This window comes from Numida meleagris, chromosome 1, assembly GCF_002078875.1.
Source record: "Numida meleagris isolate 19003 breed g44 Domestic line chromosome 1, NumMel1.0, whole genome shotgun sequence".
In the NCBI taxonomy this organism is placed as follows: Eukaryota; Metazoa; Chordata; class Aves; order Galliformes; family Numididae; genus Numida; species Numida meleagris.
In genome coordinates, this window is record NC_034409.1 from 130048933 (window position 1) to 130073157 (window position 24225).

The 24225-nt window shown below is 39.4% G+C and overlaps 1 protein-coding gene across 27 annotated transcripts in view; it reads right to left on the bottom strand.

Annotated features, from left to right (window-relative positions):
• INPP4A (inositol polyphosphate-4-phosphatase type I A) overlaps positions 1–24225 on the bottom strand; it is a 119997-nt gene that overhangs the window by 12371 nt on the left and 83401 nt on the right. For 13 of the 27 annotated variants that reach the window (XM_021412738.1, XM_021412729.1, XM_021412678.1 and 10 more), the window contains 13 exons: positions 22329–22459; positions 21889–21993; positions 21021–21129; positions 19257–19274; positions 16558–16741; positions 15072–15290; positions 13165–13435; positions 10469–10501; positions 6711–6883; positions 5326–5449; positions 4331–4457; positions 2050–2190; positions 656–753 (listed from right to left, as the gene is read on the bottom strand). In XM_021412738.1, coding sequence (XP_021268413.1) covers positions 656–753; positions 2050–2190; positions 4331–4457; positions 5326–5449; positions 6711–6883; positions 10469–10501; positions 13165–13435; positions 15072–15290; positions 16558–16741; positions 19257–19274; positions 21021–21129; positions 21889–21993; positions 22329–22459 — 1733 coding nt within the window. The remainder of the gene's footprint in view (positions 1–655; positions 754–2049; positions 2191–4330; positions 4458–5325; positions 5450–6710; positions 6884–10468; positions 10502–13164; positions 13436–15071; positions 15291–16557; positions 16742–19256; positions 19275–21020; positions 21130–21888; positions 21994–22328; positions 22460–24225) is intronic. The other 14 variants (XM_021412792.1, XM_021412769.1, XM_021412784.1 and 11 more) reach the window with 8 other exon arrangements.

A 24225-nucleotide genomic window follows, 5' to 3' on the forward strand; every position in this document is an offset into this window, starting at 1 on the left:
AAGAAATTAGTTCACAAGATGCCTGGTGTTAATAATAATAAATCAATTAATTCTCACAGTTTCTGGGGGCACTTAAGCCACTGTCTCCTAAAAAAAACCCAACAAAATAAGCAGAAAAATTCCCTATATTACCAGTAACATTCAAGCTTGCAGCTACTGTCTCTCTTCCAGATGCTAGACTTCTCCATCGCTGGCTGCAGATGTGACAATTACATGCACAAAGGACAGGCAGAGTGGATGTGACTAAGAGGTTCCCAAAACATGACAGTTGCTCTCTGTACAGGTCATTAAGAGAACATGACCAAAAACTGCACACACAAGTGCTGCTGCTATGACCTGTCACATGTATGCCCCACCCCCTCGCAGCAATCTCACTGCATGGCTGTATGTTTATACAATACATACTGCCACTTCGAAAAAGACTCAAAAGAAAATTAAGAAAAGGAAAGTTATTCAGACTGAACTTCGAAACACTTGAATCTACTCTACCTACATATGAAAATAAGATTATTCTGTAGTAAAATTGAGTTGCATCATTTATTGGAGGTTACTGACACCAGCATAACAACATTTAAACAACTAACTTGAAGCAAATAAGCAAGAAAATCAGCCTGAAAAGTTCAACCAGATTTGCCATTAATTATCACATACTTACAATCATCAGGCAAAACTTCCTTGAATTGCTCAAAATACGAATTTAACCGCACTAAGCTTTCCATGTTTATTACTTCCTGCAGCGAGGTGTCTCCGAACCTTTAAAAGGTGAAGAAGGGAAGGAAGTTAAACCTAAGGTAATTTTTCTCCTTTTCTTCAAAACAATTTCACTCTGCAATATGACAAGAAAACAGATTCATCCCAAGAAAGTCCTAACACCCAAATGCAGAGTAAATCATAGCAGGAAAGAGCTGGAAACAGTTGTAGTGATTCACTCCAGAAAAAGAATATACAAGTGTGAAGGGAAAAGTGGGAAGGAAGGCAGAAAGAAAAATACTTTAGAAAATAATACTTGGGCTTTTGGACCCTGCTTTCAAAACTAAAAACCCACATGGTAAATAATTTTGCCAAAACTCAGTCTTGGAATACTGGATTTACTAGTTTAGTTCATAAATAACAACCATGGCTTCAGAAGACAGGGTCAAGAACCCTGATTTCAGACGTGAATGAGAAATATGGAACCAGGAGTGACAAAATGTGAAAGTGATAAACAGTCATCACTGCTGTGATTCACCTCACCTAACTATATACGTATATTTATGTGTATGTACATACATATATACACATACACATGTATACGAACGTACACCATATTGGTATCTACAACTATGGAGTCAACTTGGGCTCCTTTTATAGGCAACAGAGGACAACAAGAACTGCTGGAATGGCTTAGTCTGATGTTTTCTAGTTGTCTACCATCATACAAAGCACACCGGTGCTGCCATGTGCCTATGCTTGACTTCACTGAGCACTCCATTAAAGCAGCGACTGTCAACATACTCCTTAAAAACACAGCCATAACTGAGGAAATTCTGGTGGCTCTTCCAGAACAGTTTCCCTAACAAAAGCTATTACACAGCTACATTTTTCAGCATTACAAGAGCAGTGTTGTGTTGTACAAGTAATGCAACAATACATTAAAGTAAAGGTCCATCTAGCCCAAGACCCTGGATTTTGATAGCTTTCCTCCAGAAGAGGAAGTCTAGGGAAGAATGCTAAACCACCAGGGCAAATACACAATGATACTCAGAGTAACCTCATCCTCTAGTGACCTACCACTCACAGAGGTCTGTGTTAAATATGTTTCCTCTTCTGAAACATAAACCTGCACTAGAAACAAAGCCACCAGGTAAGGACCTTCACAGCTACGTGCCATATGAAGAAGTACCTCCTTTTGTTTGTCAGCCTCATTCGATGTTCCCTTGTTTGTGTATTGGAAGAGAAAATTAATTACTGTTAGCAAGGCAACAGCGTAACTTCACAGAGACGTTCTATCGTCAGAACAGGAGACTGCTGAACTGCCATCAAGGTTGAGCTGCAGAAATGAATACCTACTTCTCCGCTAGGGTTTGCTGCTCATTGATCCCCACGTTGAAGAGCACAGGCTGAACCCTCAGTAACATGCCACTCTGAATCTCTCGTGGCAGCAAATCAAACAAGGCGCTTGGCAAAGGGATCCTCACGTTAAATCCATCACTGTGAACAAAGAAAGAAATATCAGACAAAGATTCAAAAGCATCATTCTGAGAATGTTATTTCTGCAAAGAAGGCTAACATCCACAATGCAATCCAATTATTAGAGAAAATCAGTATCAGTCAAAACTGAGGACTTGAAAGAACTGCTACAGCTTGCTCCTAGTCACAAAAAGCTCTTCTACTTCAAATAAAACCAGCAACAACCTGCAACATTAGTTTTACCTTCTCATGGGCATCTCAATACGATATGTCAATCTTTTGACAAAAACTGATTTTGCTCTTCTCATTAGTATTGCTGCTCTAACATTATTTGGGGACAAAAAAAGCCAAATTTTGGCATGCCCCCATCTTGAGTAAAGTATATTTGATTTTAAAGTGATAAAGACTGGTGATGATGCATATGCAGAGCAGGATTTGTTTTTGGACACAGTAAGTAGTGCTGACATTTCAGAGCAGAAGGACAGTGGCAATGACAGGAGCGACCAGAGCATAAGCCAAAGGGGGAGCTAACAAGGGCACTGATACAGAACATCGTGACTCAGGTCTACAAGCCAGCAGGTTACCTTGGGTCTACTGAGCTATGGCAAAGAGCACTGTGTGTGCAGTATACCATGGTAAATGTGAGGTAATACCCATAACATCAGTGCATACCACTTGACATCTGCTATAGGCTGACATACGGTTACAAAGGTTACAGGTTGCAAAGACAAAAGTCACTGTAACCTGAGTGCTGTGCTTTAATCTACCAGCAGCAAGACCTTAAGTTCAAGCCCTTATAGTTCAGCTTTCTTATGATAATTTTCTGCTCACAAGAGACTGCCAGTATAACTCTCGAGCACAGCATATACAAGTATAGCAAAAGAGCTCTGAGAAGTATATAGGGCAATCAAAATTGGCATGTCCCACATTTATGCTGGATAGAAGTACAAATCACACACTGTGTCTGAAAGTAACAAGCCTGTTTGCATTTCTAAATGTAAAGCTTCCAATCATTTGCACCAAAATAAATAAGCATGATTTTTTTCTTCTCATTCTAAGGTAAAATCTCTACAGCAATGCTACCAGCCCTGAGTCTAGTGAAGACTGTTTTTTCTGCTGATTTGTGTCCTATGGCTGACAGCAGGTTTTAACTAAAGATTTTCTTTGAGAGGGATTTTCTGTCAGCTCTCAGCCATTCCCAAAGTTCTCAGCAAATTCTGTCATGCATATGATTGCACTGCAGCCCTCCTTCAGCTAGCACATTTTTCAGTGCATGTGAATCTGAATTTGATTAAATTCCACTACATATCCTTATTTTCAAGAGTTCTAGCTGTACTTCAGATGTGGACAAAGTTGAGCAAAGCTTCAGTGGAGCTTGCTACACCACACTGATCAAGAAAGCCTTACCTCCTCCAGAAATCAGATTTGAAACTAAAAGATTCTAAAGACTCAAACACAGAAACATCAAAACATTGACTTCTGTGAGTCCTCTGTCCTTCCACTCACTCATTCCTACCTGTGAACTGGCTCCCTCTGGGCAAGAGCTCTATTGCAGGAGCACAGAACATCATGCCAGAAGCCAGCGCATACATTGCCTTTAAGCTCAAACCTGAAAACACCTCATTTTAGACAAGTGGCCAAAATGAGAAGCATTCTAACATTTCGCAAGCAACCGTAAGTTAAATTCAGTTTGTCCCTGGTAGTTAAGAAATCGATCCTAAATACACAGCAGCCACCAGCTGCTTGATGCTAATGGTCAATGGCATATGGTAAAGCACTGACAAACTTAGCAACACCAGTGAATTTCAGACAAGGAGATCAACATCAAAAATCAGTCTGAAATTTACAAACAGCGTAAGTGTATAAGAGAAGATTGAATAATGCCGGCTTGTGATTATGGAAGGATAGGTTGAGATGATATTTATTCACAAAAATATTGTTGTAGTTTGAGCTTTGCCATATATTCCTTTTCAGCTTCATTCTCTGTAAAATTAGCCGGTAAAAAACGAGTTAGTCAGCTTCCTAATAATTCTCTAAAGTTCTGAGAGGAAAAAACAGCACAGTACAGAAGCTCATAATTCACTTGTATTTTAAGTGCAGCACCATCACTTCTCCATTCTGCAGTCCCACCCCACTTCCTGCTCTCCTCCCTTTTTCTCACCGATTTCCAGTGATGACTGGCAGCATGTCAGTAGATGTATTTGATGTTGCCTGAGTTACTTTAAAGGTTACATTCCTCAAGTCCATGATTCCCAAACTCATGTCCTCCAGCATTGCCAGCTCCTCGCCTAAACCACGGAGGAAAAAGTGAATTGTAATCATTACTTGTTATGTGCAATTTCCCTTTATTTATTTGATTAAGGCTGTAGGTCATGCATCTCATGAAGAAGTTCTGTGGACAAAGATGCAAGGCAGCCCAGCCCACCTTGGTCTACAGACTGCAGACAACACCATAATCAGCTTTATGAGTTTAGCAATGTTAGAAAACACCAATTATCCAGCACAGTCCAGACTACTGTCCTTCATGTAGACTGTACTCTGATTTTCCAATTTAGATGATGCTCGTAAGTATTTCTCTGTATTGTCATGGACATGTGCCAAAAACTGGTTTTGGCACATTGTACTGCAGAATCCTACAACACATTCCAGATTTCTTCACCAAAGTACTCCCTAACTGGCAACCAGATGGGTATTCTGATGCAAGAACAGTACTAGTGAAGGACTTTCCCTTCTCCCTTCAGTCTCTCACTTTGTACTGTAGGATTATGAGAGGTGAAGAAAATTGAGAGGGCATATTTCAGGCACAGTTTCTCTCAACTTACTGCAATTTTACTCAATCTCTTCTTGGAAAAGCAAAGATAAAAATCAATCTTATTGAAAAAACAAAAAAATCAAAATGAGAGCTTTTATTTTTTAAAGCTTTAGCCTTATTATATCACACAGCAAGTACACCGTATGTTTTCAGAAGTAATTCAATTAAAAGTGAATTTAGAGTTGATAGTGAAGTAATGTAATCTGGTTTTGCATTTCAATTTTGGAAAACATTCTGTAGCTGAGCTGTAGACTGTACTGAACACTCATGCTCTGCTGTAGCCAATTTAAAGCAGAATTTGGTGATTCAACAGCTCCTGTCTCCTGCGTGCCCTGTGCTTTTACCGTAAGTGCTCAGCAGGCTCTCAAACTGTGCCAGCAAGCCGATGGTGTAGAGTTGTCTTAGAAATCCATCATCGTGCAGGCAGTTCCTCAGCTTGATAATGAAACCACATATGAGAGCTGTCAGCTGTGGGAGAGAAAACACAAAAACAAAAGGCTCTTCAGCCCCAAAAGGAAACAACAGAGCATGAAAGACAGAGGTGCCATAAAATCTGTTAGACTGGTGCTCTTTGCCTTTAAGTCACTTTTTTTTTCCTTGTAGCTGAAGAGAGACAGCCAACCAACAAAACTCAAAACACTCTGATTTAGAGCATATTGCCTTCATCTCACAAGCTCTCCCATGGCAGATGCCATTGATCTTATACCTATCTGCTTTTTTTGACATGACCACTGCCATTAGAATATACAACAATATACAGATGGAAAAGAGACACTACTAGTTCCAAACTATGAATTTTGATAGTATGAATAAATGATTTTTTAAAATCATATCTTTAAAAAGCTTAAAAATGCAGTGTGTGTTTGCATTATGAAAAGATTCAAAACTCTTCAGAGTTATGAGATATTCTGGACAAGACCCCAGTGCTGACCTAGTACTAAGATCAGTATTAAAATCTCAGACTAGTTCCAGTCTTTCTGTCAACAAAGGAATTTCCAAGTTGCCTGCCAGATACTAGGTACGCAGGTGTATGACTTACAGAACTAAACAGAAGGGATGAGACTAAAGCTCTGTTTCTGATGGGTAAACATATTCAAAGCATCAAATTAAAAAATCAGTTGCATTATGAAGTTTTGTACATGAAAAAAATTCTCTGCATGTATCTCTTTGGAATACTACATTATGAGACAACAATGACCCTAACAAACAACATCCAAGAGATAAGCTGTTCGAAATAAAGGAAAGGGATACTAATTGCGCAGGGAAGTATGCACCCTACAAAGGTGCAGTGGGCAGAAAGGGTGTGGAAGGTTTTTAATGCAGACACCTGCTAGCCAATGGTTGAGTCAAAAGAGACCTCAGCAGGCCCAGGAACAGAACTTCTTGTGAAACCTCAGCACTTGTTCCTCCTGATGTGGCTGGGCTTCTCTCCCTGGGTGATGCTGGACTCATTTTCAGCATAAAGAAAACCAACAACTATTTTCACTAATTCTGGCACAATTTGTTTTGAAATCAGAAATGTATATCCCAGGAAACATTTAATTTCTATCCTGTTGAATGTGTGAAGTGACCAATAAGAAGAGCACAGCACAGTCTGTGAGAGGAGATCACACCGTTAAACTTGAGAGGACAGTCAATCTGTAAAACTCTGAAAAAAGCCATCTTTTGTATTTCACAAAAACCCAATGCACATCCTACTGTAATCAAACCCTGCCATTTGCTTGCTTACAGTTTGGCAGAAGACAACATCCCTGCGATACTGAAGACTCAGACACAGCCCTATCGTTGGGGCGCTGTCCTGCATTAACAAGAAGACCATGGCTTTCTTGGCCTTGTCACTCATCATGGCCACGCAGTCCGTGAGTGTCGTCAGCAAAGGATAAAGAGCTTCGCTCCATTCTCCTGGTTAAAAGAAATAATTAACAGCACTTTAAGTACTTTATCTCAAACAAATCTACGTTAAGGAGCAACTTACTGTAGCAAGTTAAAGTTGTCGATAATTCACATGCAGCGCTCGTTTCATTCTGGCTTGCCAGTTACTCCCTGTTTGTTATTACTTAAGTAATACAGAGTGGATATTGCATGAGGAAAACATGGGGAATTTGACTGTCTGAGGCTGTTAGGACTTTCCCAACCATGTAATAGCTCCCCAGTTCATGCCACAGAACAGGTCATACAATGGCTGAGTTGGAAAGCCTTAACAGAAAGACCAGCACACACTTGTGCATATAACTGTACACATTCAAACACACCCTTTCACAGTGCATACAGAGACACTCCACTGGAGACATTGGAGCCACTGGAGTCCACTTGACAGTCTAGTGGAGCCAACTGTATAACTAGATGCACAGGGAACATCTGTTTAGCCATTTCTGTGAATGAGATTTCTCCCAAACACCTCCACTTTTTGTGGAACCGGGTGTATCATTCAATGCCTCGCCATCTTAAAAATATTCATCCTCAGTCAGGTAAGACTGTGCTTTTTTCTCATTTGCAGGAGTCAAAAAGCAAAGAGGTGAAGGTATTTTTTCACATATTCATGTCTGCTGAGTAGCTTTGAAGGTCTACATCAAGCTAGCAAGAAACACAATGTCTAGTGACTTAGATGAGAGCTAGCCAGACCCTTGGAGGTATTTAGGAGTTTGGCTTTCACTGAAACATATGGATTTCATCCAGAAATTCGTCTACTCAATGTCCTACACAGGAAGCTAAGAAATGAAATTAGATTGCTGAAGTCCTATTTTAGCACCCCAAACACTGTGCCACTCTTTCTGCCTAAAGAGATCACTCTGCCCTAACATATCCCATAGGCTCAGTTTCTTTTCTTTCCTTCCTTCATCTTTTGTCTCACCAATTTTTAAAATCCACTTCCAGGACTGTATGAAATATTAGTCAGATCTGTACCAAAATCCATTCTCTCTGCAATCTTAGGAGAAAACAGAACAGAAAAATTCACTCTCTTTAATGTATGGAATGTTGAAGGAGAAGATGACTTCTCTTTTTACAGGGAAAGACAATGTGTTTTTCTAGCTGAAAAGCACCACAACCAGAAGATGTGTGACCCCAGACTGGCTGGCTGTACAGTCATGGCAACATGCAGCTCAAAGCCCATGTGAATGGGGTCAGTTCAAGCCTCTGAATGGAAGCTGTCTGTGATTTTGACTCAAATGCAGGACTAAAGAGCTAGCAGCAATAAATGTTTCTTTGATAATCAGCCACAAAGAGAACTTTGGAAGTTGGCTAAGAGCAACCTAACTAACAAGATTAACAGAAGTATCCTTTTTGCTTTTGTTCCATGTAGTAGATAGAGAATCTATAAACCTCACAAAGGGGAAGTTATTTGTCTCTGTTCCATTGCCACAGAGAAAGCCAGGAACATCAGAAGAACAGCCATGGAATTACAGCTTTTCTTTTACATCCCATTAAGTATTTTTCTCTCAAAATAAAACTGCTGCCTTAACATGGGCCTGTAAATAACCAAAAAGCAAAATACAGATGATAGTAACAGTGCATTTCTCTTAATACATTTAAGAGTTTTTCTATAAATGGGTAAGAATGACAGAAAGAACTGAGAATATCTTCTAGCACATCAGTATTTCACTGCATGGATATACATACACAAATGTAGTTATAACTCAGTAGAGATTGCAGTGTGCCCGGCAGAACCTCATTTGGAAGATAAGTTTATCTCTGGTAATCACAAAGCACACTGGTGGTACACCAGCATGCCTGAAGATAAAGCAATCTTTACATGTTTTCTTCTCCTGAAACTCACATGGAATACAACAGCTCATCTAGGGTAATAAGCAAAAATCTACTGTGCTACGTGTCTTCTTGGCTTTAGACATTGGGCATGAAAGAAACAGCCCCTTGACAGTTAGCAAAATCCTAAATATTTTTCACTACCTGCTTCACAGACGTGCCACATGTGCTGCTTTTAACTGTTTGATCAATGGCAGTTGTCCTTAAAAGTAAAGAAGAATAAAAGGAATGACAGGTTCAAATGAGGCTGAAATATTTCACTGACAGAGTTTAAATCAAGTTGAAAGCGTCCACCTGGATCTTCCCATCCTTCTTCTGTCTACCACTCATAATTTACCTAACAGAACCTCAATACTGAAAGAATATTTTCTATCCAATCAATCAATGGCACCTTAACACACCATGAAGCACTAATTTTAATGTGAAATCCACTCTGAGCTCTGCTTTTATGTTCTGTGAGATGACCAGAGCATTTAAAAACTATTTATAGACTTCACTGTGCAGATCCAGACGGAGAACGATTTGGCAAAGGGCCTGAGACAGTGAAGATACAATGAGTTGCTATAGATTTAAAACAATGTTCTAGCCTAAGCTAGAAGTCAATACATCTTGGACACAAATCCCACTTCCTAATCAGAGGCTACTGCTTCATGATAAGAAGTTACTCTGTCTAAGGACTGGCACTGAACAAACCTACAGGAAGCTTGTTATCTGCTTTAGGTGTTCTGCTTTGTACATTAGACACAAATGTCTAATTAAGTGCTTCACTGCACTGCCACCTCAGCCACGTCTGCTTAAGATGCAGTTTGGGTATCTAGCTGGGTAACCTCACTGCTTTTAATGACTCCAATCTTAAAAATAACTAAAACAACATTCATTCATGCATCACATTCATAGTTTGCAAAAACGAAAGAGATTCTCCAGCAACTCCAACTTTGTGCAAGATGAATTTTATTCATTAAAAGCACTTTCCTGGTGACATAAGGAAACAGGGTGGAGAGCAGGGAAGAACACCATTAGGCTCTCCGAAGATGCAAATCCTACCCGCACAGGGGCTTTACTTTCCACGCGTTTCACTAAACCCAGGAGCCCAAAATGTAACGGGACAAAGACTGAGCCTCCACTGAGTTGAGATTAACCTGCTCACAAATGGAAGAGATTACAGCCATCCAGGAGGGAGACCTTGCAAAGGTAACACAAGAGTGCAGAAGTACAAGGATAGAGGAAAGATGACTAACAGCATGATGGAAGTCTTCCAAATTCTGTATTCTGAGACATCAGATTTGCAGTGCCTAGTACTGCTCGCTGTATACACCCAACACAGATTTGCCACCAGCCTTGCTGATTGCTCCATGTTCTGTTTGAGATCTCATTCAGAAAGGCGAGCTCAGTTGCACATACGAAAGGACATGACTGAAAAGTCATTAAAAATCAGACTCCCATAGACGTTAGTGTTATTTGGAAAGTCGTTGTCACCTATATTAGTTTGGTTTGGAGAAACCAAAGTGACTACTAACAAGTGCTCTCCCATACCTGAGAAGTTACCAGATATACGCTTGAATTATATAGGAAATAACTTCTCAATATGTTTAGGTATCCGTGGTATCGCAGAACATTACCATTTGAAAACCGTCAACCTGAACAGCAAAGCACTTGTTCCGTTGTTAACTATGAACAAAAAAACTTGCAATTTTCAGAATAAGCAGAAGCCATGAACGCACATACCTGGGGCAGATTCTTCCGGAGCGGGGCTGCAATCTGCACAGAAATGGAGGGGCAACATGCATGATTAAGGAGCAGCAACACAGTCAAAACATAAGCAACTCAAATGCTCAACACCAGGGTTCTCAAACTCTTTCACTGAGTGAAAAGAAGCTCAGCAAAGAGACTCCTTTGCCTGTGGGCACCAATGGCACAGGCTGCCTTCTTCACTCACTGTTGCTGATCAGGGAGACACGAGGATGGGGACCTGGAGGGAAGTCAGCACCCGCCAGCTCAGGGGCTCTCTGTGGATCACCAGTGAGTGTGCTGCCAATTCCCAGCGATTCACAGGGCACCATTTGAGAACCACTGGTCCAGTGCAACTACAGAATAAGCTGGCTGAAAGGCTGCTACTCAGAATAGCAAAAGACTAGCAGTAAATTCAATGCACTTAACAGAAAATTAAGGCACTCATGCTGCAAGAGTAATCTTAACTCTCCCTTCTACCATTTTGGGGAGTATTTTCTTCTACAAGCATTCACTTCTAGAGAGATGCTCTTGAGTGTTTCCAGTAATCATTCTACTCTCTCACCAGTCCAGGAACTATCTTCAGTTGTCTTTTTTGGCTTTCAAAAAAAAAATTCTGTCTGCTCTCTGCTCAGTGTCATTTATTCACAGCTCAGAAATGGTAACAGAAAAATTGTTAGTTCTATGAATATATGAGAAGGAAAAGCATTCAAATGTTGTGATTATAAACTTAGAGAAAGTATCTTTGTCTATCAGCTATTCCCATGATCAGTTGTGGAAAGTGGCACAGAAAGGGAATTACAGGCCAGGTTTGGTGTGGAGTCAATGAAAAATTGCAATTGTTTTCAATAAGAATATATTTTCTCATAGTATTGAACCTGTTAGTCCGTCCAAAATACTGCTAAGAAAGAATAAAATTTGATGAGAACGTGATCAAGCACTTGGCTTGCCCTGGCTTACAGTGAACTTCTCAACTGCAATTCAATTCAAACTGCTCATTAAGAAACAAGGCTCCCTTTCCAGCACTGAGTTACATTTATCCAGCGCTGGCTGACAGTTAGACTTCAAATCTAGTCCTTACACTGGGAAATGGCAGCAAGTCCCTCAGATTTAAAGCTTGCTACACTTATTGATTTGTCTATGCCAGATTCTGTGGATTTAATGGGAAGAGTTGTTTCCTCCATTTTGGAAGCACAGCAGAGATAGCTTTTCCATAGATTTTGACACAAAACCTTTGGTAGGCAAATGCAACTAATTCCATCCTTACATTGCACAGGTATCAGGATTTTCAGCAGATGTAAAAAATTGAGTGAAAATACTGGGTAAATTGAAATAAAATGATTGTTCTAAGATGCTTTTGGCATAGAATTGCCTTGGGGAAAGGTTCTGATATCACCCACAACAGATTTTTTCTATTTTTTTTTTTAATATTAACAATGTAATACTTGTAATCATTGATATGAAATTTACTGATAAAACTTTCAAGTAAATAGTACATAAACTAGCCAGCAAATAATGACATTTAAAGGCATCAAAATGGTAAAACATTTAGTCAAAGATTAATAGAAAACACATTCTGAAGCAAGAGCCAACTCTCCCATTATAGTTTCCTTTATAACACACACAAATGTCAGTCTAATCTAGAAAAATATGGTTATTTAAGATACTAAGCAAATCAAATGTAGTGTAACAAGAGCTTCATGAATATACTTAAACTTTTTTTTTTAAATTCCTTGTTTTCTTTTTCTTAAAGGCACTGTCTTCCAACTTATTACTATAACATTACCAATGGAATGGACGTGAAGTCACAAATGCACAAAGGGCCACCAAACGATAAGACAGAACAGGACAAAAGGAAATGAAAACACAAATCTCAATTTTCCTCAAGCTTAATTTGGCATACCTGCTCTATTAAATGGCCAAACCACAGTGGCCACATGTTACAAATATGAGAGGAAGTCAAATAAGTATATATAGAATAATTTTGAAACTTAATGCAAGGCTGCATTAAACTGATATGGATCTCTCTCATTCCCACCTTCATGGCATTATGTAACTGCATTCAATCCAGCACCCATTTTTGATAGGATTACTCCACTGAGAGCTTGCACTTGCCAACTCCTACCTTCCAGCTTCATCAAGTCTAACTAATTGAGTCCTTCAGCACCACAGCTTTTGACAGTTTGGATTAAAATCTGCTTTAAACTCCCATAGGTTCACTCTTTGAAGCTGAGCTCAGTCTAATGGGACTACTCAGCTCCCCTCCTACACTTTGGCAGCCCAAGTGGGACCATTAGCAATGCACTTCTCTCATGTTTTATTTAATCTTTTATAGAGGCTCACTGTAATAAGCTTTGATTGCCGCAAAGAAGCTGAAGCCAACAGGAAAGCTACCAGAGGTGATTTTGGGCATACGCTGACCCAAACACCTGTTTTACTAGCTTAAAATACCCATCAGGAAAGCCAAAAGCCATTGCTATCAATGAGAGATTTAGCAATGATTTCAGTGGGTCTAGGATTCTAAAGTTATGGTCTTTGCAGCTCCCAGTACACCACCAGCCCTGTCTGCCTGACATCAGGGCATAACACCAGCACTGAACTAAAGACACATGGAAGGATGTCACAGAGGCTTAGGAACGATGCCAGCGCACAGCGAGAGAGCAGCAGTGAGAAGCAGTGTCTGGCATACGCACTTGTCTTTCTGAGAGAATGGCATGCACAGGATGGGGTGGATGATGGTGGTGGTGAGGATGATGGTGGTGAGGAAGATGAGGTCTCATTTACATCTTCTGGATTTATCCAGTAGGCACGGGTGTCCCGATTACCTTTCTTACTAGTACAGCTGATGTCACACTGGAAAACGTCTTCACAGCTGTCACTTTGCAGGCGCTCTTTCTGGAGAAGTTTGTCCACTCTCTGTATAATGCACTCCAGACTTTTGTCAACATTCAACCAAACTTTCTCCTTAAAAGAAAACATTCCTTTCTCAATTTAAAAAGAGAAAAGACATTAGGTAACAAATCCCTCCTATTTTCTCCTATGATTGCAGTCCCAATTCTTCTGCAAAGTTTCTGTGTGCCCAGAGGAATGATCACATTTGTGCACACACACATTCTCTCTACAAATAACGCATGCCAGCGTGTCAGCAATATGTAGCAACATCAGTGCATGGTAAATTGTGAAGTTATCTTCAAAGTAAATTTGTTGAACAACTTTAAGTGCCTCCTCCTTCACTACTATTCACAATTACAGTTGGCACTACTGCTTATTCTTTTAGGCTCTAACGTTCGTCACGGAAATGCTTTGTCGGTTTTGCTGATAAACGTTTGCTTTTCTCCTTTAAAATTTCATTTCCTTAAAGCCCAGAGCAACTGAAATTCAGAGACAGACTTTCCTCCCTTTAAAAGGGCAGCAGGAGCTGATATCCTTCATTCTTTTCAAAGCTAGGAAAAGAGGGGAAAAAGAACTGGCATTTCCTTACATGCATGGCTAAGCCCAAATGTAAAACTAAATGCAGAAAATAATTTTAAATAATTTTAGAAATTTGGTGAAAGAGGGGAATATCCCCATTTAGTCAGATAAAAGTTGAAGTCTTGCTCTATGTTTAAAAGTGGTTACTTCTGTAAACGTAAATGCTACTTTAATGAAAGCTGGTCAAAGAACTGGTCTTAATGATCTATTGACTTTGTACTGCAGATAAACTTATTCAATAATAAAATTAACTGAAATAATAGAAAAACACTCTTAAAAAGATTGTATAATAAACAATCATGCATCTTTTTTTACTTATGTAACTCAGAGTAATAGATAAAATTAGCATATTATATTTACATCTAATTAGCTGAATTGGCCTTATTATTATCTTGTTATTTTGAGTCCGACCCTAGGGTCAAAGCGTGCCAAAACAAAGTTAGCAAGGATCCATTTCCAAAATGAATTGGACCTCCTTTCTAAATTTGAACAATTAATCATTGTTTTAACTTACCTTGACTATTTTTGAGATTTAATTTATTTCAGTTTATACTACACAATGACAGAATTTACACAGACCAATTCTCATTTCAACTGGCAGTGAGGTATGGAAAACGCTTTAAATTTTTTGTGCAAACACTTTTTAGAAGCTGTTCATCATCAAAACAGGGATGGACAGCAAGTCCCAAATATTTAGACAAGAATACAAAAACAGAGAAAAGTTTGGAACACTGAACTGTATAGCTACCACATGCAAAATATGCTTCATTTTGGAGAAGTGTAAGAGCCCTTTGTAGTATGGCCAGTTTATTTTAAAAGCTGTTTATTTTCCCTTGGAAGCAACTTAAATAAGTGCACCAACTGTGGTGATCTCTGCTGCTTAGGAGATCCAAAATTATTCATTAAAGCCAGTTTGTAGCTCTGTGTCAAGCAGTATGTGCACACAGGGCAGAAGGAACATCTTTGCTAGTTCTCCAGCTCCTCCAGTAGATGACTACGATGCATAAAAATATACTCCAAAATACTAATCCTAAGCATACCTCGTGAGCAGATACAGACCTTACAAATAAAAGAACAGCAAACAAAAACTAAGAAGAAACTCCGTCGTCACCCCACAGAGTAAACATACCCATTCCTCTTCATGCCAGTCCACTTGCAGAGAAGATCGGCTGTTTCGTCCCGTCCATCTGGCCACTAGTGTATCTTGATCGTTCCTCAGCATCACTTGTTCCCCTTCTCCAGAGGTTGGAGATGCCTTTGAAGCTATATAATCTGGCCTTGCAGCGTTTAGTCCATGTATTGAATTTGCTAACAACTTGCAGTCACAGACTGTGACGAGTTGCCGGGTCTAAAAAGCAAGAATCCCCCAACATTTTATCATCCTTCCATTATTCTGTACACAATTTTTATTTTTATTCTTTTACAGAAAGAATATAAAAACAGACTAGTATTCTGTAAAAGAAAATAACAACTGCTTTGGAGTCTCTGAGATGCCTTTAAAAGCATTGTATGGCATGGTCTTCAAAAGCTATATAGGATACTAGAACAGAAAGAGTAGGTTTCTAAAGTCTTGCAGTTACTGAAAACGTCACTGATAATGTGCAATTCCTAACACCTCTATTTGCACTTCACCTTCCATTTGAAGAAACCTTTAACGTGCAGACATGTTTATACTCTGCCTGTCTCAAATTATAGCAAGCAAGACTTAAGAGAAAAGCTGAAGGTGTAACTGCTAATCAGTACAACCTGTTTCCTTTCTTAGTAATCCTGTATTAAAGGCTTTCTATAAGTTATGTGACTATGAAAAAAATTTTGACCTGTTTGTCTATTAAATGAGAGAAAGCCCTCGCTATGCTGTATGTATACTTTGTCCAGCTGTAGAAAATCCTGTGGATTAATTATACATGCCGCAGTATCATCTAGAGTGAATACTATTATTAACACATTTGCATGTGGTCACACTATCTTTTGCGGTCTACAAAAGTGTACACATAACCCCTCAACTGGGATAATTCACAGCTAACTGACTGAGCATATGTCACTGCTGCCATTTACAACCCTCATCTCCTTCAGGGACAGAAGCCGTCACTAAAACTGTAGTTGGTTTTTGTCCCTGTAAATGAGTGCCTTCAGATTTGGGTCCAGTCTGTCTTCTGTTAACAAACGTCAAGAAATAACTGATTCACATCACTAATTCAGATAAAGCCTGTGTCACCATTATTCCTTATTTCACCAGTGGAATACTACAGAAGAGTTTCATTCACGTAAGCTTTGCCCAATTGCTGCTGCTTGACATATGACTCAGAGGGTCATTAAAAGAAACAACATGGTTATGGAGAAAAGAGTATAAAAGAAAATGAAGAAATATTCATTTCTGGATTATGGCGAATCAATAGAGGCAACCAGAGGACATTGTTCTCCACTCTCAAGACATGGGAGTGTGAAGAACAGTGGAAAAAAAAAATAAAATGCAGCAAATCTTAAAGCTGGTCTAATTTTATTTTTTTTTTTAATTACAGACTATACACGTTATAATACACTACCAGACAAAGTAAACAAAAGAAAGGGAGAAAAAAAACAGTGTTTTTCAGTGTGCAGATGTACTATTCTCCTACCTTATCTGCCAGGATAGCCAGTGTTCTTTCAAGGCCATTAGCTGATCTATCCTTGGCAGCCCGTGAGAGCCTTTCTGCATAATAGCTGACTTGAGTTTTCAGGGTGTTGATTTGTGCAATGATTTCCTTTGCTCTAACAATGTCCTGTGGGATGTATATTATTGACTGGGAACCTGTTGAAGTGCTGAAAAAGAAAGATGGATTTTAGGGGTAAAATTGCTGTAGAGGTACACGCTTTGCGGTAGCATGCTGGGGAATTAATGGCAGACAACAAAAATTAACCTAGCAATCAACAGTGAAAGGCCAGTTGGCAATTGCACAGCAGGAGCATGATCCTAAAGCCTTTTCTGCCTTACTGAAAGCATTTGGATGCAGATTTACTAATCCCTTATGCCAAGTGACTGAGGGCAGAGCCAGAGGGACGATTTTGCTGAGGAGAATGTATGAGATTTTGCCATCAGAGACATAACCAGAGTTTGCAGTGACAGCTTGCCCCATCCTCTCTCTGCTTACAACACAGACACTTCACTGAGGCCTGATTTGTAGAACAGTGTTGTCACGCAGCTATTGTTGTCACCCTGGCATTGTGAAAAGAAAATGCACATTCTTTCCAATACAGAAATGGCACCTAGATTCATAACGGAGACAGTGTAATATTAACAAAACCTTCTTCTGCTAGCAAATCGCACTAGAGTATCTTTTCCTCAGTTGCAGGGCTGACTAAAGTTACTCCAGCAAAAGAAATCTTACAAGACATGAAAAAGCAAATTATATATCAGGCTAACCCAAGGACTCCCAAGGACTCTGCCCGTGGTGTAGGCTCCTGTTAGCACACACAGTGTTAAGCTACGGCTGTGGTACAACTGTCTCTATTGCAGACACGGCTCTAACTGCAGAAAGCAAGACCAAACTAGCCTTTTCCACCTAGAAATGGAAATAAACTATACAAGTAAAACATATCTTTATATTGGTACACTGCAGTTCCACTAAGACCATTTACTTGGTAGTGGAGAAGGTGAGTGTTTGCGTGCTCTGTTTAGACATCTACAGAAGCTGATTTTGTAGTTAAGATCCAGGCTGGACACTTGTCTGTAACTGATGAAGAGATTGTAGCACTTTTAAGGGGTGAGTTAATCCTACCTGAGAAAAAAAGCTTTTTAGCTTAGGAAATTCATTTAGACCGAAACTTCCCCTTTGCCAGGCAATATCCTCTTTTTTTAATCTCTCAGTGAGAAAGCTACACAGAGATCAGGCCTTTACTTCAGCTCTTGCTGTAGTAAGTGTGACGCCTGTTCATGATGTGGCAACAACCATGAGGTGACATCCATTCAATATTATCTTAATTTTACTCCTTTTTTTCTACTCACAAATGGCTTCAGTGTAGTCACAATACAGAAGAACCTACTGCAAGCCTTGAGCTTGGCACTGCCTGAAGAGAGAGGTGCTGCTGAGACTGCATGGAGTGAGCTGCCTCAGCTCTCTACCTCTGGGAAGTGTGAATTCCTTTGCTATTCCTAGAGCAATATTGTTCATTTCTGCAGTGTGTCTGTGAGGTAACACATGAGAGTTGCATGGGGCACACTTTAAGATCATTGCAACAAATACCAGTTCTTGCCCCTTAACAGATATTAAGGCAAGGGATGAGTTTAATCCTGTATCTGCCTGAGCTCCATTACAAAAGAAGGGAGATACATTTTCAAAGGATGAAGTGCAGAAGTGATTCTTGAAAGAGATTTCTTATTTGTGTCCCTCTGGTCAGCCACTTGACTGGAGCAGAGAACAACCACTCCCCACTACTGCTGTGCTATACAGCAAATTAATCTTAGCTCTTAGGACTTTCACTGTACATGATTTGTGCTCTATGTTGATGAGTGATCTTAGTGACAATTCCTCTGAGCAATTTATTTCCACGACAGCGTTGTCAACATGCATAGAGACGTATTTGGCAGGAAAGGCCATGCAGCATACTGAGACCTGATTTAGAACTGTTACATTTTTAATCACAAAAATTTGCTGGGATGATTGGAAGAAAATTTTATGGCATAAAGTTCACAAAAATCTACTTTCCAACCTGCAATTGCTTTTTCAAATGAACAGCTCCCATTGCACTGTACCAGCAAGCAAAAACACAGGCTTGCTCTGTTTAAACTCTCAGTTTAAGGGGTTGGGCCTTCAATATGAGAGATTCAGAGCAGAACTTCTGCACTGCTGAACCATCAAGTAATGTTACATTTTCATAGCACTGAGCACTGCAACATGAAGAAAAATAAATAAAAGTTAAGTGTGTTTAAATGCAGACATGGATTACAAAAAATATAAATCATGCCCAATCTACAACTACAAAGGTTCAAGAAGCATTGGCAGAAGGTTTCTCTCTCTAAGTGATTTTCACTGGATAACAGAGGCAAAGGTACAACATTCTCATGTTCTGCTCTTAGATTTCTACCATGCTTAGAGCCAGGAAGCTGTTCATTGTAAGCAAACATTGCAGATGAAATGAAGTTCCTTCACATATGTTCCACAAAGCAGCTACGATTATTTAGAGCACAATTAGGGATGCCATGATGCATGACATTAAAAAAGCCCTGCACACGTTAAAACACACCACATCTTTGCCAAAGGAAAGAAAGAAAAGAAAAATAAAACAACCCAAAGAACAGAAGCCCTCTCTACAGAACTCTCAGAAACAGAAAACTCACCAACACTCCTCATAACTGCTAAAAAAAACAAAAAACCAAAATAAAATTAGCAGATTGTTAGCAAATACCAGAAGCAGAAAACAAAACAAACGTTTGGGGAAATAACATATTTGTGTCATCTTTTCAACAATGCAGGTACATACGATTAAACTTGTAAGCAAAAAACACAGATTGCCAGATGACCATGTGTTGTTCCGGGGGAATGTTGTGGATGCAGTACATGCAATTTTGCCAAAGAAAGGAGAAAAGAACTGAACAATATCCGTGTAACAATGAAACTGAGGAGATGGAACTCAATTCTACTATACTGAGTTTTATGAGAAAATAGAACAACCATCTTACCACAGAGATCCTAAAACTGTATTTTATATTAAGAGCCACAATGAAATTCATATCCCCAGAGTAGTATTTCAAGTCCCTCTTCTGAAATTCTTCTGAGTTGAATTTCTGGTGGCCCACAGCAGTGGTTTTATACTTTAAACCCACGACAGATGGTTTCATTTACAGAGTACGATGTCTTCACAATGCATTTTTGGAAGTCTCAAACATCAGACTATTTTTTTGGTGAGCTTTCTAAATTCCCAAATAGCATATATTTCTGTATTCCCTTGTAGCAAATTCTCCAAGACTGAAATGTCTACTTGAACTGACTGGATGAAATGGAATGCCTGATTCTCTGTTCCTAAGCTGACGGAATATATTTGAGAAAACAAATGCGGTTTCAAAAGGACAGGAAAAGTAACAGTATTTCCAGGTTTATGTTTTCCCTAGTCCCATCCTAGTCTAAATTGGGAATAATTGTAGCAAGCCTACTTTTGCTCTTTTCTTTCCAGCACCTGACTGATGTTCACAGGATGCTGCTATTTATTATTTTCTGCCAAAACTGATTCTGTAGTTGGCAGATCAGCTTCACATCCTACAAATCCTTTCTTTGAAACAGCATTAGTAAAGTCTCCTTTCCCTGCCTACAATGACTCATGTGACTCTCACTGTTCCTCAAATTCTCCTTATTGCAGCAAAAGTAATGCAGACCCAAAGGACATTATCTTTTCCTTGGTATCCCTAATGTAGCCCAGGATACCATTAGCTTTCTTTGCTGCAAGGGCTCTCCCTATGCCACATGTGACCTTGCCATTTTCTGCTCTTTTTATAGCATACATGGTTGTGTTTCCAGAGAGGTGACTGAACAGTCCCTGAAGACACGACTGGGGAGGTCTGCTATCCAGCCTGCAGAAGCCTGAACTACACAAAAATCTTAAGGCAATATAGATGAGCCTCCAGCAATATCCTCATAAATAAAGCCAAGTTGCCTATCAGGTACAGCTGTTCAGTACTAAAGAATGTTCAGCAACAGGACCTTAAAACTATGAGAGGGGCAGGAAGTCTGAAACTGATGTGTTGAAAGCATGATGTAGGGCAGCTGAAGAGCTTCTAAAGACACATTTTTCTAGACCGCAATTTGGTAGAACTCAAACCCAACACTTAAAGTAGTTAAACTAAATGAATTGACAAGTATTGAAGAAAATTAAAGACTTCTCTGAGAGAACTATTAGAAAAGGCCTATCACTAAAGAAATAAATATGGTAATACAAAGGGGAAACTGTTTCCCCTCTCCTCATTTGGAAGAAAATATAGAGTAATCTTTACAATGTATAGTAGAACCACTGAATGAGATGCAAAGAATGGAATGTTTTTTCAAATCATTGAGCACAGACTGTCAGGAAAGGGCATGACATCAGCTGACACAACAACATTTCTACTTACTGTTTCTTTGCCTCTTCAAATTTATGCAGCTTTTTCCGCAAGCCACCTGATTTGAAGCCTTGGCAATGAGCTGCTGGTGCTCCTATGGTGACTATGTCGTAGTTCTGATCTGGGATGGACAAAAAGGACTTACAAATTAAAGCTTGTGATCTTTACGCATACAGCTACGGAAATTCCAAAACTATTCTGAAAGTAATTTTGTAAAGTCTTGTGCCAGTGTTTTGAAGGATATATAAAACTTGTATTGTTTTAGAGGCCCCGGAAATTCATCAGGTACTTTTGAGGTGCAAGAACCCTACTTGAATGCAGGTCCTCCATTTTTTAATCTACAAGTCTGACTGAAAAAGAGGTGCTGAGCTGGCCTTTACACCAAACCCGCCACTACTGGAATCCCTCACACCGATAAGCAGAACAAGTGTATGTCCATGGTTAGTGGGAATTACTGTTGAAAGAAGAGATAACTAAGTTATTTATGAAGAAAAAAAGCTTGATGTGAACAAACTGGTGTGATTTTGCATTATCCTTCACAAAAACTCCAGAGAAAAAACTCACAAACTTAACAATAAACAAAGATCAGAACCTCTACTATTCTGACAAAAACCAAGGGACAAAGCAGCTAATTCCAATATATTCTCTAGCAGAAAGGCTGGTTTCTGTCATCTCAGGTACAGTTAACTAAAATACCTAGTTTTAGCACCTGTAGAACAGGGATAACTACACCAACATCTCTTTTACAAAGAGAAGTAGAAGGCACTATAAAAATACCAAGTAGCATTAATAAAACAGAACAGCAGTTTGTGGAAACTTGGCTATGAAAAAAAAAAAAAGAAACAGAACAAAGAGAAGAAAGAAAGGAAAAAGCAAGTACCTGATCCTCCATCATCCTGGACTCTCATTCTTTGTATATGTAAATTTGTGGGAACAAATTCCAATTTTTTGTCAGCTTTCAAGCTACTGGCTTTAAATGAAGGACCTGAGAAATAAAAAAAAAAAAGAAAGAAAGTATAAAAAACTCTTCATCTGCTTAAGCTAAAATATTCAGGGGGTTTCATTCACCGTTTGCTACATGCTGAAAGAAAAGCAGAGAAAAAACATACAAAAAGATGGGTCTTTCTGTTACTGTTCATAATTCTACTATACTTTCATGTAAAATAAGAGGATTAACAGAGCAGACAAATTTTCCCAGACCATTAGCAACCTCATAACAAATGTTAATAAATAAATATAATCTAAAAATAATATTTTCTTACTCATTAACAGTCACAATTGAGAAGTGTCATTTTATTATACAAAAGAAATCTTGCTGACCTTTGTATTGATGCAAGTCAGTTAGATTTTCCTGATAAGTTAAAATAATTGTTTGGTACTGAGTAACTATTTGTCGCCGAAGGCTTTCCCAACATGGAGATAATTCGCCCAATTCTTCTAGTTCACAAACCCTAGGGAAAGAAGAAAACACAGAAGAAAAAGGAAAAAAAGAGATGTGTTGAGCTCCATTGTCTGGTTGACTAAGTTCCACATTATAGCAATGTAGCACCAATCTCAGCTGATGCATCCTAAACTCACTCCTGTCTAACCTAGTCCCCAGACAAAAATGTTCCCCAAAACACATCCCAGTATCAAAACCAAAGCTTTCCACCTTCTGCAGGAGCCCCCAGACTATACGATGATTTGCAAATGATGGGCACTGCCACTGTGTCAGGTGACTTGGGACAATGATGACCACTGATGACTCACTCCACTGAACTTCGGTGGCTCTCTAATTAAATCACAGCTGTGACAGTCTTTAGCTGGGAGATCAGCACCCAACACTACAAGGAATACCTGTACTGGCCAGATTATCTACAGGACAGTTTCTACAGCCAGGCAGGGAAGGGTTAAGAAGTTAAAGCATTAATATGGTTCTGGAAAGACAGGTCACCCGACAAAGTCTTAATCTGCAGTTTCACTTTAGGTGGAATACAGGATGGCTGAATACCCCCAGATCTGAACAGAAAAGTCCCTGGCTAGAGGAATTCGGCAGAACATCAACACAGAAAAGGTAGAACAATCATCAGTCAGAAAGACACAGCAAATTTTTTGCAGCTGATTCTCAATATCCCTAATCCATAGCTTTAACCAACTGGCTTCATCTAATTTGAGGCAGCATTTGGCAGAATGATTTCTACTCCACAGTAGTTAGGACAGAATTAACAGGAGGCAAACTTCCAAAAAAAGCTTCAGTTTGTTTTTCCAACAGGCAACAATGTAAACTGTATGTATCAATTACTTGGAAAAAGCAGGTCTTGTTTCATCTTGTAAACTGTTTCTGCAAAAGATGCTACTGTGATCACCTAGTCAAGTTCCCTTCTCAAAGCACACCAGGCATTTGCGCCCAGGTCTTCCCAAAGCAAATTCACAGCTTTAAACTTTGTTTCCTTGTTTATCCCATGTGGCGAAGACAACAAGGGATGTGCATGTCATAAACGATTAGGTGGTCAAAACATCCCCCTGGTTAAGATGCTCCCCTTCCAAGAGTTCTGGGCCAGAATGGCTTTATTTAAGAGACAACAGCTGTGATTAATCCCAGGGCATTTTACAAGTCACCATATCATTAAGATAGAAGCAGCTGTGCCTGTGTAGCTGCTCAGCATTCTTCTGGGCTACTGCATAGAGATTGGAGAAAAGTCTGAGATATCCTGCTGAACGCCAGCTACGTTTGTGCCATTTCCCACACTGTATCAAAACAGGGCACTACTTCAGCACTAACATAAACAGTAATACACCTTAAAGAAAAACAGTTCTTCATTAGAAACATAAAAGCACTGGCTGCAAAGAATTCTGCATATCACTGAGGGTTACCTCAGCTGAAGCGAGAGAAGGAAATCTTTCTTGTAGATTACGTAGAAGCAGTGTTTACCTTTAGCCATGCAACTCAGAGCATACAGAGTCATAATAGCTATCACCTGGGCTGTTACTAACCTGGAATTGCATGCAGTATGCATACATCAATCTCTGTATGACTTTAGCAACAGCCCCTGAGCCGTCACTTTTTATGGTTAAGGCTTTTAGGAACTTCACTGCCCACATTCTTACAGCAAGTCTTTTTTCCTCGTTCACCCTAAATTTTCCTTTTATTACCTTCAAGATCTTAAATCACATTTATCACAGATGGCACCTTATGGGTAAGCTTGGCAAATGTTTACATTATCTTAGGTGTACATCA